Source organism: Mixophyes fleayi, chromosome 4 (assembly GCF_038048845.1).
Source record: "Mixophyes fleayi isolate aMixFle1 chromosome 4, aMixFle1.hap1, whole genome shotgun sequence".
In the NCBI taxonomy this organism is placed as follows: domain Eukaryota; kingdom Metazoa; phylum Chordata; class Amphibia; order Anura; family Limnodynastidae; genus Mixophyes; species Mixophyes fleayi.
Window position 1 is genome coordinate 243,022,289 of NC_134405.1, and position 19,083 is coordinate 243,041,371.

General features: G+C 37.2%; 1 protein-coding gene across 5 annotated transcripts in view; it reads left to right on the plus strand.

The window, feature by feature from the left end:
• The window catches only part of SYT1 (synaptotagmin 1), a 530,829-nt gene that overhangs the window by 378,933 nt on the left and 132,813 nt on the right, over positions 1 to 19,083 (plus strand). For all 5 annotated transcript variants that reach the window (XM_075209585.1, XM_075209583.1, XM_075209587.1 and 2 more), the window contains one exon: positions 16,651 to 16,835. In XM_075209585.1, the coding sequence (XP_075065686.1) occupies positions 16,651 to 16,835 (185 nt within the window). The remainder of the gene's footprint in view (positions 1 to 16,650; positions 16,836 to 19,083) is intronic.

Sequence of the window (19,083 nt, forward strand, 5' to 3'; positions counted from 1 at the left end):
CATGCCAATTCATGTGTACACACTAAACACGCTTTACAAGATAGACATTCAGATCTCTGCTCTTCATCTATCGCAACCATTGGCTGAAAAGATTGTGACTCTGTATACTCTATGGATATCTATGGACACTGCCGGTCATGAGTGCATACACACTGCAGAATTGAAACAACATTGTTCCATCATTGAACAAGATTTTTAGTCTAGATTAAAAATCAAATCAAACGACACAATGTGCTTTGGAATGATAATTGTTCATCATTGGAGCTTACACACTAACGCAATATTGGGCCGAACAGTCGTTTATCGTGTGATTGGCCCGATAATTGGCCGAAAAACCTGTACTGTGTACCCAGCCTAAGAAAGATGATGTTTTATGAGAAGCTTCCCAAGCTGTTCCTAAAAAAGCTGATCCATTTGTTCCGGACAGATAAACAGAAATTGCCCTGACAAGATATGGTGTATTAAATCACTCTTTTTTGTCATTAGTTGGTTGTGGATAGAGAGATAGATGTATGGTATCCTGAATAATATGTAAAGTAGACATTACTTTTGTTAGGAAGTATAGATATCTATATCTAACTTTATTCCATAGTGCATGTAATTCCACAACTCTTCATGCAGATGTGATTGCTACAATAAGTAATACTTTCAGTGTGAGAAACTTGAGAGAAACATTCTGTAAAGGGTCAAAGTGAAGAACTTCCACTGCTTTTTTGTGTACCTTTGTAAAATGCCTTACTTGTAAACTAACAGCCAAGACACGACTTTGTGTTATGTTTGTTATTCTGGATGGACTTGAGACCTGCTGAGGTAATTGACTATGACAGTTTCCTGTAGTTCTCTGAGAGCAACCATAAGGAATTGATGATCTTATAATGAAGTAGTAATACAGAAATAAATGTCCTGTAGATCTCATGGTGTAAAATTTAGAGTGGTAAGTATCCAGACATACCTATGTTGGATTTTAACTTCTGCCACCTCCAGGAATTAAGTGGTTGACCAAAAAAGGAGTCATTGGAATACTTTCTTTTCTGGTCTCCCTTCTTCCAGCCCTTTCAGCCCTTCCTAGAAGTACTGTCACCATACTGTGTACAGTGTTGTCTTCCAGGCCGATAACCACGTACTTCCTTAAGCCTTTTTCTAGAGAAAGGGAAAGGAGAATATCTTGTTGTCTGCTCTTGCAGGAAATGATTGGATATACCTCCCATAACTTTTTGATTAATGGAATCAAGTTTATCCCAACAAGAAAATTACCTTCAAACAATCCTTTGATTGTAAATCCTCTGCCCATGGACGCAAACAGATAGAAATCAATCCATTTATTAAGTACTTGTACTTCACTGCATGTAAGTAAATATTGCCTACAGTTTTACTCCTACACTTCTGTATGCAATGTATCAACCCATAATCCAACTGCCTTTCACAATGAAATTAAGTCACACCTGACTTAATATATCTTCTGGAACTATAATTAAGTTTCTTGAGCAGCTTTTAGATGTTCTATCCATATGCTATCTTAATGGATCCTCATCTTCCAATGGAATAGTGGCCTTTGTTGAAAGACTGGCAATAGCAGCATCAACTTTAGTTACTGAACTTCATTTAGAGATCTCCACATATGGTCAAGTCTCTTTAGTTTTTGCTTACCCAGCAACTGCTATTCTTTCTTAATAAGATCCTTAAGGATTTGGTGTATATAGAACACTCTGCCTTTCCTGAAACAGGATATCTTGAAGGGGAGCAGGAGTTGGTATTTTGTCAGTTCCCATGGATGTATTAATATGTTTAAAAATAGCATTAACTATATCCAGATTAAATAGTAATTTTGCCTGACTTAATGCTGGGGGACAAATCAAGATCAATAAGGAATCCTAGGGTTCCACAGCTTGAAGGACCCACTTTTAATTATCTAAATCTTCACAGAGATAAGATCTCTTTCTATTCTTTCCTTGTTTGTGTTTCTCAGTGACAAGTATTCCACATTCATTCCAAATTTTAAAACTTAATTATATATGGAGTTTGGGCAAATCTAAGTTGGGATGAGGAGTACATGTATCACATTAAACCCTTTCACAACTCTCTTGCAAATGATTGTTGCATATTCCACCATTACAATTATGAGACTTCCTGATTTTCTTCATTTCCATGGGCTCTTCAAGAGTACTGAAAAGGAGGAAAATTACTAACTAAGCTAATGGTAAAATTTAGAAAAACATCCCTAACTAGAGGTTTACTTAAAATGGGTATATTTCAGCTTTCTGGGAGAGGGCTCTGGATTCATTGTTCCTGAAGGATGCATGGAATTGCCGTGATGCTTTGTTGATCTTTTCTGTGAAACTAGCAAACACTGTCTTAAGCATTAAAAGGCAAATGTGACTGCGCTAGTAATCTCTGTTCTATTCAGTACCATAAATATTCACATTCCCTTTTGTATTTATACATAAAACAGGTTATTCAAAAAATATAATATTAATAATAATAAAATAAACAAGAAAACACACAATTGTCAGTGTCATTAAATTTAGAACACTGGCTTAATATGCGATCTGTGTATGATATTTAATTGTCACTGTAATAGATTTTTCAATTTCGTTAATAATAGCTCATGCTACATAAGAGCTATATACATATAAGTCAATTCCTGGTACCAAGATGAAGTAATGTTGTTGAGAAATGTTAACAAGCGTAGTATTGAATTACCGTATCATCAGCTTACTGATAGCTGTTTCCACACTTCGTTTTTACAATGTCCTGCACACAGTTCCAATTCATGGAGTTCAATAAACTCGTCAGTGTAGCACATGACTCAGGACCTGGATCCACTATCCGGACTTCAGTATATATTAGGAGGAACCTCTGGGACTTGAAAATTGACATAACAGCAAACTTTAAGCTGGCAGAATGGCTTAAAGTATGTCGACGATGTGGACATCACATTTTTTGCCAAACTCATAGACAATAATTGAAACTTATTTTACCCAAACCTATCCATCCTGATCAAGTGGTATTTGATTTGGTTCATTATGCATCTTCTTCCAATATACCCTTGATCCTCTTAGCCACAGACACTGAAAAGGCGTTTGATGGGATTGATTGGGCTTTATGTTGGGAATGCTAGACACTTCGGACTTGATCTTGCTTGGCTATGGAGGATTCCAGATGGCCAGGGTGAAGTTCAATGGTGATTTGCCTGCTCTGGTTGAGATTACCAAAGGCACAAGACAAGGCTGTCCCCAATGATATTTGTTTTATACATGGAAGCATTAGCTCAGTCTACTAGGGCCAACTAGGATTTATCTAATTTTAAAATTAATTATACAAAATCTATTGCCTTCAACATCTCAACCTCTCCAGAGTTGTTGAAGGGCTGAAGCATTAATTTGCTTTTTTCTGGCATCTCACTCAGTTAAAATACCTGGGGGTCGCTATTAATAGGGATGTATCCAAAATATTCGCAGACAACTTCCTTCCCATTACTACAACAATGTGCAAAGACTTGAGAGATTGGCACCCAAAGGGCTTTTCTTGGATAGGGAGAGTCAATGTAGTTACTCCTGAGAATCTTGTATCTCCTATACACTCTTCCTGCACATATCCCCAACCTCTGATTTAACGATTTACATCAGACGATCCGCAACTTTATTTAGAAAGGCAGAAAACTTTGCTTCAAGAATGATATCCTTAACAGATGCAAACATTTATGAGGTTTATAACTGCTGCACTTCACCACATATCACGATGCAGTGATGTTGGACAGAATTTTGGTTTGGACAAGGAGTGGACATGTTAACAGTGGGTGTGGAAAGAGGGATTTCTGCTGAAGGCTTCAATCCAAAACTTTCCTTGACTCCGCAGACTTTCCTCTATGCAACATCTGACAATAACCCCTACTCTGAAAAGCTGGTCCAGACTCTGAACCAAGTATCCTCCCTGATCTCCTCCTTGACACCACTATTTGACAATCCAGACTTTCTCCCAGCTAAATCGGCGATGGCGTGTACCCACTGATTGCGGACAGGATTTCCCAGGTTGTCCAGCTGGTGGGAGTATTGAGTGCTCTACAATTGTTGGAGATCCAAACAAAGTGGGAATTACCCAAATCTGAGGTCTAGGGGTACCTGCAGCTGAAACATTTCTTAAGTACACCAGAGATGTATAAAATGGCAGGGAGGGAGCTTACTCCATTCAAAACCCTGTGCACAGCTGCACAATACCCAAGGCACAATCTCTCCTCCATATATAAAATTCTGAATGAATATGCCTTTGGCTCTCTACCAAAATTCACAAGGGATTGGGAACAAGATCTGGGAAATATCATTACTGACCATTACTGGCATACTATTTTTCACACTATCCCTATCCCTATTAGTTTGGTCAGTGTTAGAGTTGTAGAAACACAGTAGAAGGTCCTTTCCAGGTGTTACTAGTGTCCCAGCCTGCTGGCTAAAATGTATCTAGACCTCACAGAGCTATGTTGGAGGTGTAACTCGACACCTGGCACACCACTGCACATCTGATGGGAATGCACCACTCTTTGTCCTTTATGGGAGGCAGTGATACTCCTCTCCAAGACAATACCCAGGGTCTCAAATTGCCCCAGTTTTTAGCTGCTGTATATTTTTTAAATGCCCATTATTCAGTACATGAAATCCATTCTTAAATATCTCAATTGTGCCGCTAAATCTGAGATATTGGTCCACTGGAGATCTCCAATGCCACCATCCATAAAATAATGGCTTGGGAGGCTGGACTTCTATATATCCATGTACAACTTGCTTTTATTCTCTGCAAACAGGTTTCATGAATATTGTGCTATATGGTATGACTCTCTATAATTCAAAGACACCCCACTGTTTTCCACTTGGAACAATTAAGTTATTGACTCTGTCCTCCCTGCTTACTACCATCTGGCTATAGGTACTTGTTTTCTGATTGAGTGCGAATTATGTCCCTGGTTCCCCCACTATCCTGCTTTCCTACTCCCTCCTCACTTATCTCTCCATCCCTGTCTCACTATGCAGCCTCTGATCTTGATTTACTAATATTTGAAAATCTGGATTTTTTGATGTCTTCATACAGTTAACCTGATCTGAGTTGACTACATGGTAATAATATAGTGTTAGTGGATATATAGCCTTTGCACTTGTAACATCTTGTTTTTTAAATTTGTCTTGGCTGTACCATTTTCAATAACAATAGATCATGCAAAAAAAATGCTGGTGATGTAATGGCACGTTTACTGTGAATGTGTGGTGGATGATAATTTCTTGAGGAACTGTATACTACAATATATGTGAAAGGGTGTTGTTTTGAATAAAATACATTCGACTATTTGAATTGCAGTTATGTTAGTATGTCTTTTTTTCCATTTAAACTGTATGTATAGCTATTGTTTAACTTTTCATATGATATAACTGAATTAGTTATTGATTAATATAAACATTCTTAGTGGAATGAACCTTCTCGCATGGCCTTTCCCAGTGGATCAACTTTTCTACTCATCGTGATCTTCACTGCCTTGATCTTATTTTTTAAAGACTTTGTTTAGTCTCTGGTTCGTCTAACTCTCCTTTCCATTTCTCAGACTATCACCTGACAACCTGCAACTCTTTTGCAATCTAACTCAGCCAAGATTACTCATACACTCAGAAATCTCACTTAATAAAAAATAATAAACATAAAACCAATTAACATGTATATTAAATGCTGAATATTTAGGCTACATGAGGAATGACAATCAGTGAGAACTACTGATTTGATTGCAAGAATTGCTACAGATAACAAATAAAAAAAAGCCACACAGAGTAATGCACGTATTAAGAACTAATCATCCCAGCCCCACGCTCACACACATTACATTAATATCACCCACACAGACACACACATTATATTAATATCACCCCGCACACATGTTACATTAACACCATCCCCTCTACACACATTACATTAACTCCATCCCCCATCTATTACATTGATAGCCCAAATGTCCCCCACTACACTAATAGTGCACACACACACACACACACACACACACACACACACATTAAATTGCCTTGAAACACATAATACATAAATACCATCCTGAAAAACACACATACTACATCAATACTATCCCCACACACATCCCATTAATATCATCCCTCACACTCATCTCATTAATACCCCCACAACACACAGGGGCAAATGCAGGATTTGTAGAGGGGGGTTTCCACACCACCCCACCAGTGGGCCTGACCAGCATGCATGGGGGCGTGGCTATTATTTTAGACAGTGCTTGGCTGCTCTCCAACTTTTCCTATCCCCCACTACTGATAGGTGCACGCAGCTCTCCCTTTTCAAGCAGAGCTATGTGAAGCGGTAGCAGGGTCCAGCCACCTCAATTATACAGTGCCCCAGACTTGGAGGGGGGTTTCCAGGCACTAAGAAATCTCCCCTCGGTTTGCCTATGACACACACACACACACGTTACATTATTACTATCCCACTACACTTACTTGATCTACAGAGCTTGAATACTGTGGATGCAGATTCCTCTGTCAACCACCTGCATGGGGGAGAGGAAAAGGAAGGTAAGAAACAATAGAGAATTGAGAGGGCAGAATAGAAATGGAAGTGATTAACAGGAGGAAACAGAGGGCATACCAAAAGGGAAGTGAAGATCAGGAGGGAAGCCAGCCAGATCATTGTGAGGAGGAGTGCAACAGCCCACTACCCTAGACTAACAGACAAGGGGCTGAGCCAGTCAGGATTGGGGATCTGATTCCTTTTAGATATTTACAATGCCAGCATCCCAATGATATGTCCTGACTAGCAAGACCAGAGCACTGTGCCCCTATCACAAATTCAGGCTCAACTGTGGGTGCTGATTGGACGCATAAGTCAAGAGACCAGTGCGGGCCCCCCCTTGACTCATAGGCCCGTATACACAGCATTTCCTCCACCCATGTGGATAGACCACTGGCTGTGTGGTATTTTGTCATTTAGATTGATCTCAATGACATCTATATAAATTAAGATCAGATTTTTATCAGGTTTCTTATGGGTAGATAGCAAGAAATCCTCATGTAAAACTCCTACTGAATGAGCTGCAAAATACTGCAAGAATGGGGCATAGAGAAAACACATATGCAAAGCACATACATGCATCTTGTATAATTTTGTTTAAATTTAGCATCCTTGCTACATTGCTATGAACTGCCTTTGGAAAGTATCTTCTTATCACCATAGAGATTAATAATCACTCTTTCCCTTTTAAAACACTATTTGAGACACATTCCATGCCTTCCCATGCTTATCAAATGGATACAGTTTAGTTAGGTTGGCAACCTAAATTCATGCATCTGCATTTATTTACTTCTTTGTTAATTAATTTATATTAGACAACCTCTGTATGCTTTTTGATTAACAAACTGTATTGCATTGTTGTGCAGCTCATTCTTTTCATTTTGCCTGCAAAAAGGCTTAGAATAAAACCAATCAAGACTAAAACAAATAAACCATCTGGACTATTCTCACTTGTGCAGGCAAACACAGAAAACAGCATTTTTGGAACAGTTACACTGCAGGTTTCTTATATAGATAATGACTCATGAAAACAATTTATGCTATCTGCTTAAAAGAAACATTAAATAAAATCTGCATTAAATCCAAGGAAAAAACGTCAGTGTCTGAAGTCATTACTGCATTTTCTGAACATAGAAACATGTATCACAAATTCAAATTTGAACAAGCCCTTACAATGATAGATTGCAGTGTTACATATGCAGCCAAAACTCGTATTATTTGAATTTCTTATATTTGGCACATAAGAGGTTAAAGATTTTTCCCCAGAGCAAATTTAATTTGTTACTCATTTTAATGAAATCACAAAATCTGACATGTCCAAATTGCAATACTAAATCTTCTAATGTATTGTTCCCACTATGAAATAACTATGTACTTTTTCAGATTACACACTTTCGTTGACAGCTTTGAATTGGTAGTCATGCTTCATCTGACATTTTTAATTTAAAATTTTAAATCAAAGTCTTTAGTGATTATAAAAGTCAGTACATTAACTCAATAGCAAACTCCAAATACAAAGGACCCCTTCAGAATAAAAATTAATCAGTACAGTTTTATGAAGCATGCCCACCGAATGCATGCTTCCATGTTCTCTACATTATTTTCTTGCCATTTCTCGTCAAGATGAAATAAAGAACAGCATATGCACAGCACAGTGTAGGACATTCTTTTCTAATTTCTGTTTTCCTTCTCTTAAAGAAGTTCGACAGTTAAATAAAAAATATTGACCTGCTCTCCACCACTCATCAATTTATGACATCCCTCTAATAATAGTAATTAAATGAATGATTTGTACTTTTTTAGCCTGTGTATCAAGTGGTATTGAGTGTTATACAGATATTTTCATGTGGACAGCAGTTAGCGATGGCTGCTCTTTTGATCTGCTCTTTGCCACACCTCCCACCTAATCATCTTTTCAGGTAAAATTTTCTGATGATAGTGTCTAGAAATGTCAGCACACCAAGGTCAGGGTTGTTTAAAAGATCTATCAATACCAATGTTTAGCTACTGGTCCAAGCGAGCAGCTGCCGCCGATTATGGGGAGCAACTGTCTTGGGTCTTTTCTTTAACAGCGAGCATGAGGCTAAAAAAAGGACACACACAGCTACCCCAAGCTGGTAGATAACCACAAGACTGCTCTTGCAGCATGAAAGCAGCAGTTTTCTCTAGAACCAAGGGAGAGATTGGGGTAAGTTAAAATAGCGGGTGGAGGACAGTTATGGTTGGCAAAAGCTGACCATTTTAAATTTTTAATGGTGACTGGTCCTTGTGTATATACGTATATGTGTGTGTATGTGTATATATATATATATATATATATATATTTATTTATATATATGTATATGTAAGAGCTATTTTTTAAGTATGCCGATGAAAAATGGCTGTAATGCAATACAGTAAATTTTTCCTGCCAAGATTATTTTTTAAATGTAGCTGAAACTAACCAGAACCAGTAAGGTACTTTATAGTCTTCTGTGTTATGCCACCACATGGACTCTTCAGTAATGCTTCCCATACACAAGCAATAATTAAGTTTATACTGCAACTCTGGGTTGGAGAGCAGTCAGTGCAATGCAAGGACCAGAGGCACAGTTCAGATAAAGCAATGGGTCAGGGTGGCAGCCATTAGTGTTGCTTCAGCATCTGGTAGTCACAGAAATGTCCATATCTCTTTCAGACAGAACTGCACACCAAGTACATAAATTGTATAATTGAGCAAGGGCTGTTAAGTGAAAGATGGTTTTAAACAAGACGTTATTAATCCAGATAGCTACTAATAGTTTTCCACAGGTGGGAAGTATCCAGAAAACAGATCAATAGTGGACAAGTTGGTATAGTAAAGGTCTTTTCGGTCGTCTGATTTTGACTTCTTGTCTCACAACTTTATCTCCTAGATAATGTCATGAGACTGACAGACATGGGCTAAAATCTTTCCCATCCACCAACACTTCAACTGTACCAGGAAGCAGTCTAAACCATATAATAGCACCCAGTAATAATAACAGAATGCTCTATTTATTATGTAAAGCAACTCTCTATATTGTACAGTGTGAAGATAACGGGTTTTCTGTTTCAATTCTACACACTTCACGCTGGTTGGCCACCCAGGGGTGCCATATTATGCCAGGGAAGCCCACCAAGTACCTTCTAGGATTCGTATAGTCACTCAGGCAAATGCAGTCAGAAAGTACAAGAGTACATTTAGTGCAATAAAAATAACACTAGAATATTATGTACACACAGTAAATAAATGCCAGTCTGGTTTACCACATAATCTGTCCCTTACCCCAATAGCTTAAGGAGTTACAGTGACCTGGTTGTCCAGAATTGACAACCCATGGATCTAGATTGTAGACCAAATGTCTGGAGTAGTCTTATGAGAATACTAATTAGCCTTCCCCCTCACCAGTATTGTGCAACCTGATCCCTACCCATAACGCACCTAGCTTCACTTTAAGGACAATGACTAACAGCTTCCATGCAATATCAACAAGATACAATAAATATACATATTTACAATGAGCTTCAATGTCCCCTTATCCACATGTAAATACACTAAAGAATCAACTGCTAGTAAAAAAATATTATTCAATAATGTCTAAAACAGGGCCCAGCACTCCTGTAAATGTGTCCCAGCAGGAGTTTTGGTTGTGGGAAGGGGGCAGCACTGTTAATGGAAAAAAAAAATCCTGCAAAAAAAAGAAAAGAAAATACTTACCTTGCGGTCACGCGGTCACGTCAGCTGGTACTCCGTCTCCCTCCCTTGTCTTTCCTCCTCCGTGCGGTGCTCGCAGTGAAGGTCGGGCGAGATGTCATCACGCCCAACATCCATTGCGGAGCGCAGCACAGAGGAGTCACCCGCACGAGAAGAACAATCAGCAGCACAGAATTGGAGAAAAGAAGAGAAGAGGACAGGAGAACAAGCCGATTAAAAGGTAAGTTAAGGGGGATTTTTTTTTATTATTTCAAGGGACGCTGACCAGTGAATAAAGTCACCTGGTCCTGGAGCATCATGGACCTTATCTCCCTGCTACATACTTCTACTTGTAATACTAATGGGGCATTATATATTATTCTCTTTGGCCCATTATAAGTTGTTATCCCTTAACTAACATAGTGGTGTAGTTAGCAAAACAGGTCACAATTTGGGGTCACAGTGGTGTATATGTCAGGTACCGCAGGCCTGGTCAGGGCACCCTGATATACAATGCCTGGCTTAAATGCACTTTATTGATATTGCATCGAAACAATACAAAAAGTGATTATAGTATAATAACTAGAGAGGATTTTTTGAACAGGGCGATTGAAAGGTAAGTATAGGGGGATTTGAAAAAAAAGTGATATATATATATATATATATATATATATCACTTTTTTTCTCATATATATATGTTAACTATGTTTTCTATGGTTTTTTTGGATGATCAGTTACCGTTATTGTTAGTGTATCTTATGTACGGCCCAAACCAACTCGTCGTCTTCCAATGTGGCCCATGGAAGCTAAAAGATTTGACACCCCTGGTCTAAAATATAAATTCCTGAAATCATTTAAAAATATAAAATTAATTGTTAAATATACTGAATTATATCAAATAAATAAATTAAAGTGTATGGGACAGTGAATACTTCTATATTATGGTTAATAATAAGATTTGACTAAAGATTTTGTAAAGAATACTGAATTAATTAAATAATTCAGTATTCATAAATATCACTTTTCAATAACAGTTTTTCCAATTTAACCTCTCCATTGACACACAATTTGTTGTCATCATTTTTGTTTTTAGTTTTTTTTTTTATCTATAGAAAGGTGATTTTGCAATATTTTTTTCAATTATAGAGATTTTCACAGACTGGAAGTAAAAATGTCAAATAACTAGTTTTCATTATTAATGTCACCTTCATAATGCATATTGCATCTTAGGTGTAGAATCAGTTCCCTAAACATCCACGGGCACCTGGCGCGGATATTTTTTTACTGAAGTAGCGCTGATTTCTGCTCCCCATAGTGGTGAAAGCAAAAATCTGTGTTACTTTTTACCGTAATGTCAGTAAAATTGCGCTTCCGCGATGTTCCTGCACCTTGCCACATTCATCATACACACTGCACCTCTCATCTTCAGCATATATACTGCACTATGGGTAATTTCTGAACACAACTTGGACATAAGTTCCGTGTTAAAAAGAGCTTATGACTTATGCCTATATTCAAATCAAAGTGTATCTCAAGATACATTTTGATTTTGGGTGGAAATACTCTCTGCTTAATCAGTACTTGCCATACATAGACACACATGACAGACTACAGTATACCCACATGCTTAATTACAATAAAATTTCACATCAGAACGCATAAAACTTTTATTTTATAATAAATTTAAATAACAACTGCATATATTTTTTACATAAAGATGATTTCGATGTGTAGTGTACATATAATGCTTTTAGATAGTATATCGTAGATGCATACAGTTGTGCTGTCATAGCTATTAACACACATACATGTTATAATAATTCAAAGATGATGCCGTGTTGGTCTTCACTATAAGCCGGCACTTACAACTGACCTGTAGTGGGTATAAAAGATACAGCTGAAAATAGAAGGCAACAAACACAGGATTTGAATCGGTTGCATCTGAATTGGAAGGCACTCACTGTACATTTGCTACGTTAGTCCGCCCTTCCCCCACCCATTCCACCGCTCAAGTTGTAGACAGTTGTAAGTGTCCATTTTTGCCTAAAATTGCACTTATTGGTGTAATGTCTATTTCTGGGCATGCGCAGTGCGAAATCAAGCAAGCTACAGTATGCAAACGGAATACGGAATGTCACATTAACATTGATACTTTGCATCTTGTACATCCATGCTGCACCTCATTCTGTATGAGTACTGAACCTTAGCTTTTTCTACATGCATACAGTACCTTGTCACATTCGGCAAGCATTCTGCATCTTAGCGTCTTCTACATGCATACTGATCATGTCATATTTAGAATGCAAACTAGGGGCTAGATTTACTAAACGGCGGGTTTGAAAAAGTGGAGATGTTGCCTATAGCAACCAAACAGATTCTAGCTGTCATTTTGTAGAATGCACTAATTAAATTAAAGCTAGAATCTGATTGGTTGCTATAGGCAATATCTCCACTTTTTGAAACCCGCAGTTTAGAAAATATACCCCTAGACCTTGTCAGGGTCTGCATGCATTCCTCACCTTGAAAACTTCTGCATGCATAGCTTAACACGTGTAACATGCATACTACACATAAATGTATTCTATATATACATGTGTCCCAGTTTTCTCTGGGAACTCACATTTTTTTAACTGGAAATCTTTAATTTATAATGTTTTTTTGTTATAAATCAACTCCTGGTGTAGCTGTGATGGGAGAGCTCCCTTTATCCATCTTCAATGACAACACTGCTATCTCCTCTGTTCATCAATACTGCTGCCTGGGTGTCAACCCTGATTCCTCCCTCTCCTTCATTCCCCACATTGATTCCCACTGCCAATCCAGCTGGTTTTATCGTCACAACATCTCCAGAATTAAACCCTTCCTCACCTTAACCGCAACTTAAACTCTCATTCATTCCCTCGTTATATCTCGCCTTGACTATTGCAACCCCCCTTTCCAGTCTGCCTCTTACCCACCTTTCCCCACTCCAATCCATACTCACCTCCACTCATTTTCCTCTCTCACCTTTCTTCCTATCCTCCCTTCTTTGCCAGTCACTTCTCTTCTTGTTCCTTGCAAAATTCAGTTCAAACTCACCCTCACCTACAAAGCCATCATCCACTCCTCCCCCCCCCAGTCACATTCCTTACACCCTCTCCAACCTGGAAATACTGCCACCTCATTGATTACTTCATCTCACTCCCGCCTACAAAACTTCTACTGTGCCACTCTCCACCTTTAAAACTCACTCCCACCTCTAATCAGATTATTCTCCTGTCTCCAGGGCTTCAAACACTTCCTAAAAACTCATCTTTTCATCAAAGTCTACCAGTCTCTCTCCTAACTCATCCCCACTCCTCTTCACCTACTCTATGTCACCCTCTTTTGAGTCTGCCTCTCCCCTCTGTTTCCTCCCATGCATCCTTACCCATTCTGTGTCACTCTCTTTTGTATCTGCCCCCTGCCTCTAGATTGTAAACTGTCATTGGGAAGTCGCTCTGTCTTCTTGTCTTCTGCCTTCCCCTATCCTGTCCTCCATACTTCCTATTAGGTACTGCCTGGTCACTGTCTCCTGCTCTGCGTCACAAGTCTCGCTGTTGCACCAATGTTGCCAGGTGGATTCTTGCTGCATACTAGGATGCTCCCTGCTTATAAATTCTCCAGTCTGCATTATGTAATTTTCTTGCTGTTTGCAAATTGTTTAATTTGTTGTCATTCTGTTCTCCCACACTTTGTGTGGTGCTGTAGACCATGTGGTGTCTTATAATAAGTATTTCACATTATTTGAGCTAAAGAAGAAACTTTGGGCTATGTTGTGAACATGGATTAAATTCTGACCAAGGCACCATCTGCATGGATTTGTATATTCTGACCAACTGTCATACAGAGGAACACTAGATAATATCCATACATACATAACATACAGTCAGAGCAAGGGCAGAAATACAGTGGATGCAGCTGCTATGAGTCCCGGAGGTTAGGGGTCTCAGCAATTCTCAAAAGAGGCTCTGTTCTGCCCTATTGAAAGTGGCATGACTGGGCCCATAACCAGATTTTGCTATGGGATCCGGTGATGTGCTATTCTGCATTCTTAAGTTCAAATCATCAAATCTTTTGTAAGATCCACCGGAACATTTTCTATCCTCTGTTGCCTGATTTATGCAGGATTGTATGTTTGTTTTAATAGGAATTAGAGATAATGTATGACAGATTAATTGTTTGGTTGGAGTAGTCTTCACTGAAGAAAATTACTATAGGAAATTTGTAGGGTAAAAATTATTCAAAGACTCCTGTTGGAATAACTGGAAGGAAGTCTGTTCTATCATAATGGGTGTACATTTTGATGCTATTCCAGGAAGGAAGGAGGGTCGCTGTACCCAGCTATGGAAGGTTTTCATTTTCCCACTAGACAATAATTATCATTTCAGCAGCTATATCCTAAACAGCTTTTTGCAATCATAATTTCCACTCCATTTGGCTACTGTGAGCAAGCAATTGTCTTGTTGACATTCCCTTTTCTTTTTTATTTCTCTTTTTTGTGAATTATTGCCGCTCTCCTCAGAAAATATGTCTTGACTGCTACCAAAAAAGGTATGATGGACATGGAAATTATTAGTCAGATGGTGACAGGCATTGTTATTATTGTCTCTGTCTGCAGATGTTTTTTAGATTTTGTCTTTCATCATTATTCTAGCATATAATCATACAAGCAGAAAGCAGCAGCAGTTTGGTGTGCATTGATGGGACACGTGATAATGGGCTTTATGTTTCAGAATATCCTTTTGCAAATCTTTTATTTTTAAGTAACGGCATCAAAGTGGTTTATTAATCTTCAAATGTCAAAACGTCTGTGGTTGTCTTTACATATTATTATACCGTGATGACATTATTAGTGATGTCTTTGTAGAACACTGAATTATAACAACATAGCCTAAGCCAATATTTGTGTTAACGTCAAGTAGTAAAACAAACAATAACTATAAAACCATTTCTACCAATTAAAAATGATTCATTTTTGCCACAAGTGACCATCTGTACTAGGCGTCCATGAGTTTGCATGAAATATATTATCATATGCAGATAACAGTTCTGCAGTACGACTTAATCTTTATCTTCATCTCTCAATTATATAATGTTCTTAATTTTCTTTCATCATTAACTGCAAGCTGCACATTTCCAGTAACCATGGTAACCAGAGTCATGAATTGGAATAATTGTTCTAATAAGTATTTGCCATAGTAAACTCCATACAAAATAGCCTCTTTTTAACAGTTTCAAACTCAGACAAATAACTGCAGTAGATCACACAAGCGACCTCGAGTACCAATGCATGCAGAAATGTGTCCAACAACATTATTTGCATGACTTTCACTACTAAATACTAAAAACTAGAACTCATTAAAAAGTTTAAGGGGTATATTTACTAAACTGCAGGTTTAAAAATGTGGAGATGTTGCCTATAGCAACCAATCAGATTTTAGCTGTCATTTATTTAATCCTTTCTACAAAATGACAGCTAGAATCTGATTGGTTGCTATAGGCAACATCTCCATTTTTCAAAAACGGCAGTTTAGTAAATATAGCCCTAAGATGGGATTGCAGGTGAAAGTAGAGGACATGAAAACGCATAATTAGCAGAGACATTTATTGTGGTCGAAGTGGGCTGGCATACGGTATATTCAATACAAATATAACTATTGGCATCATTTGGCAGCATAATACTGAGAATAGTCTATTTAATCTTCTTTGAGACTTTTCTCAAAAACATTTATGTATGTGTGTGTGTATGTATATATATATATATATATATATATATATATATCTATATATATCCATTGTAGGTCTGTGTGGGCTTCTGTGATATTTCACGTTACACTTTTTATATCTGAATCCCCTTTATTTTGTGAATGGCCTTATAATTCTTTTTTCAGTCATTCATTCATATCTTTTATTTTGCTTTGAACCTGTGACATTTGAGTTGACAGCTTAAACATTCCCATGTCACGTCTGATGTAGCATCCTTTGTTTAAGTGAATGACACAATCAGGCACTGTATGAAATGTGCCTACTTTAGCACACATGACTTGTCTGAATAGTATCTTAAACATTATCGTGCAAGGATATCCAGATACACAAAACCTATGCACCTTTTCTTTTAATTAGTGCTATTCAAACCATATGTATAGCCCAGGTGTATGTACACTTCCAGAATGTCCAAAAAAGAGATACAGCAGCAGCAACGATCAGAACAGCCAACAGTTTTAGTAACCATTCCATATCTGTACCAAGTTTACTTGTGTTTTAATTGCCATATTTTACACTGTACACAAGTCATTATACATAAACATTGTTATTATTTTCCGTTAGTATGATTTTTTGTTTTACTCCGATTTTCTGCTTGTATTTTACAGTGCCACCTTGGGCCTTAATTGCAATAGCCATAGTTGCTGTCCTGTTGATACTCACCTGCTGTTTCTGTGTGTGCAAAAAATGTCTATTCAAAAAGAAGAACAAGAAGAAGGGCAAAGAAAAGGGTGGGAAGAATGCTATTAACATGAAAGATGTTAAAGATTTAGGCAACACCATGAAAGATCAGGTAACTAAGGCTTATTATTTCTGTTGTTGATAGAAAATCATATGTAGTAAAATGAGACTATTTTCTCAATACGTAAAATGTATAAACATTGTGATATTTTGAATGTTATGTGAATAGTCTGTTATAATATGAAGTTAACTTTAACAAAGTGTCATAAGGCAGAACCACAAAGTTTAAAACATGAACAAAATCAATAAAATACTTAGCATTGTTTTTTTTTTTTTTTAGTATACTAACTGCTCACGTTTCCATTAAATGATTTATTGTTTCAATTTGTATTTCATAGTAGCATGGAATTTAACCTGTATACAGGATCATCTAGATCAGTGATGGGCCACAGGCAGCCTTCCTCCAAACCTTCTTGCTGTCGTCCCATTTTTTGGTTATAGCTTGTAACACTTGTTTATTATGCTGATATGTTATTACAGATAGGTGTCTCTTTCTTTGATTAAATGCATTGTTTTAACTTATCACTGGGATTAAGAGTAATGTGCAGCCCTTGTGAAGGTTAGAGTTAGAGAGCCTCCGATGCGGCCCCTGAAGTGTATCAGGTTATCTATCACTGATCTAGATCCTCTTCTATCACATCCTCAATTAATCTGGTGATAGTAGTTTCACCGGCACTGACAATGCCGTCAGAGTTTACAACTACAAAATAACACCGAAAACTATAACAGCGTCAAGATGACAATATCGACTTACCATATAGCAGGCAGTCATTATGTCCGGCACCTTTAATTATCTACACATGCAAAATGCGACTTTCATTACAACGTCATTTCATTCATAGCGTAAATTCTTCATATACATATTAATGAAAGTCACATTTTCCATGTGTAGATAATTAATGGTGCAGGACATAATGACTGCCTGCTATATGGTAAGTCGATATTGTCATCTTGTTGCTGTTATAGTTTTCGGTGTTATTTTGTAGTTGTAAACTCTGATGGCATTGTCAGTACTGTTAATTCATACCACATCCAATTAATCACATGTACCATGCTATTTATATTTGTATTAAGTCTCTCATTGTAAGTTATACTTTCCACAACATTTAGTCTAGTTGATCAGTAGCTATCTTAATGTGAACTCACAGCAATCTAAAACAGTCTAAAGGTGCTCTTGCACTCAATGATTGGAATGGTCTGTTATGTCATTATGTTATCTTAGAGCAAATGGGTTACAATTCAATCCCTGTGCACCAAAGAAAGACCAGAAATTCTGAATGACATATGGTCAGACTCATTTAATTGCTGAGAATTGGCAATGGCAGAAAATGCAATTGGACAATGACCGCAATCTGATGGCATGTAGGGTTGTGGACAACGGCATTTATTGGGCACCATATTCTGTAAAAATTCAGCCTATGCGCCAAATGCCTAGTGGTATCCAATTTGGCTGCACAGGTGTGTGTCCAAATTATACATTGCTCTGGTCACTTAGATCTCAGGCCAAACATTCAGATCTGTCTTACTATTGTAGCTATTTTATCCTACACAAGCTATTGTATTTTTGTTCACAGTTCATCAGTGAAACAAGATAAACTGTAAATGCAGTGACATAACATAACTAAATATTCTCAAATATGTAAACTCAAAAATATAAATTTAAGCAGTTATTACAATTAAATATACTCAGACCATACCTTGGTCTTTCAAGGGTACTAAAAGGCTGCCACATTTTACCTTTAGAAGTTTGTATTGATAAACTAACAGGAGTATCTTTAGAATGTCTGGAAATGTTTTTGTCATTTCTCACATTTCTTTACTGTATAACACTGGACACACTATATATAATATTATATTACATCGCAAGCATTGCATATTAGAATTTCTTGCAATGAAATCACAACAAAATGTCTTGAACATGTAATACAATGTATCTATTTTAGATCTAAATGAGCCAAAGCAAATTACATATTGATTTGCTAGTGATGTGATTTTGCAAACACAAGAGTCTAAAACTATTTTTATTATGCTTTCATTGTTACAAATGCTGTACAGAAATAATGGTCTTTTTTATTTACTCTCATTTCTATTTTCCCAGTTTAGAGTCTAGAAAAATATTTCTTCTTTTATAATTTAAATATCATAGATACACAAAACACGCATGTCTACATAAAATGAAGTTATAAATAATGGTTTTCTACTTTTTTTCTAATTAATTCCTATTATTGGCTCCATTGCTGCTATGTATAAAAGTAGGGCTACCAGGAAATAATTGAATTACATAATAGACATATTTTTCA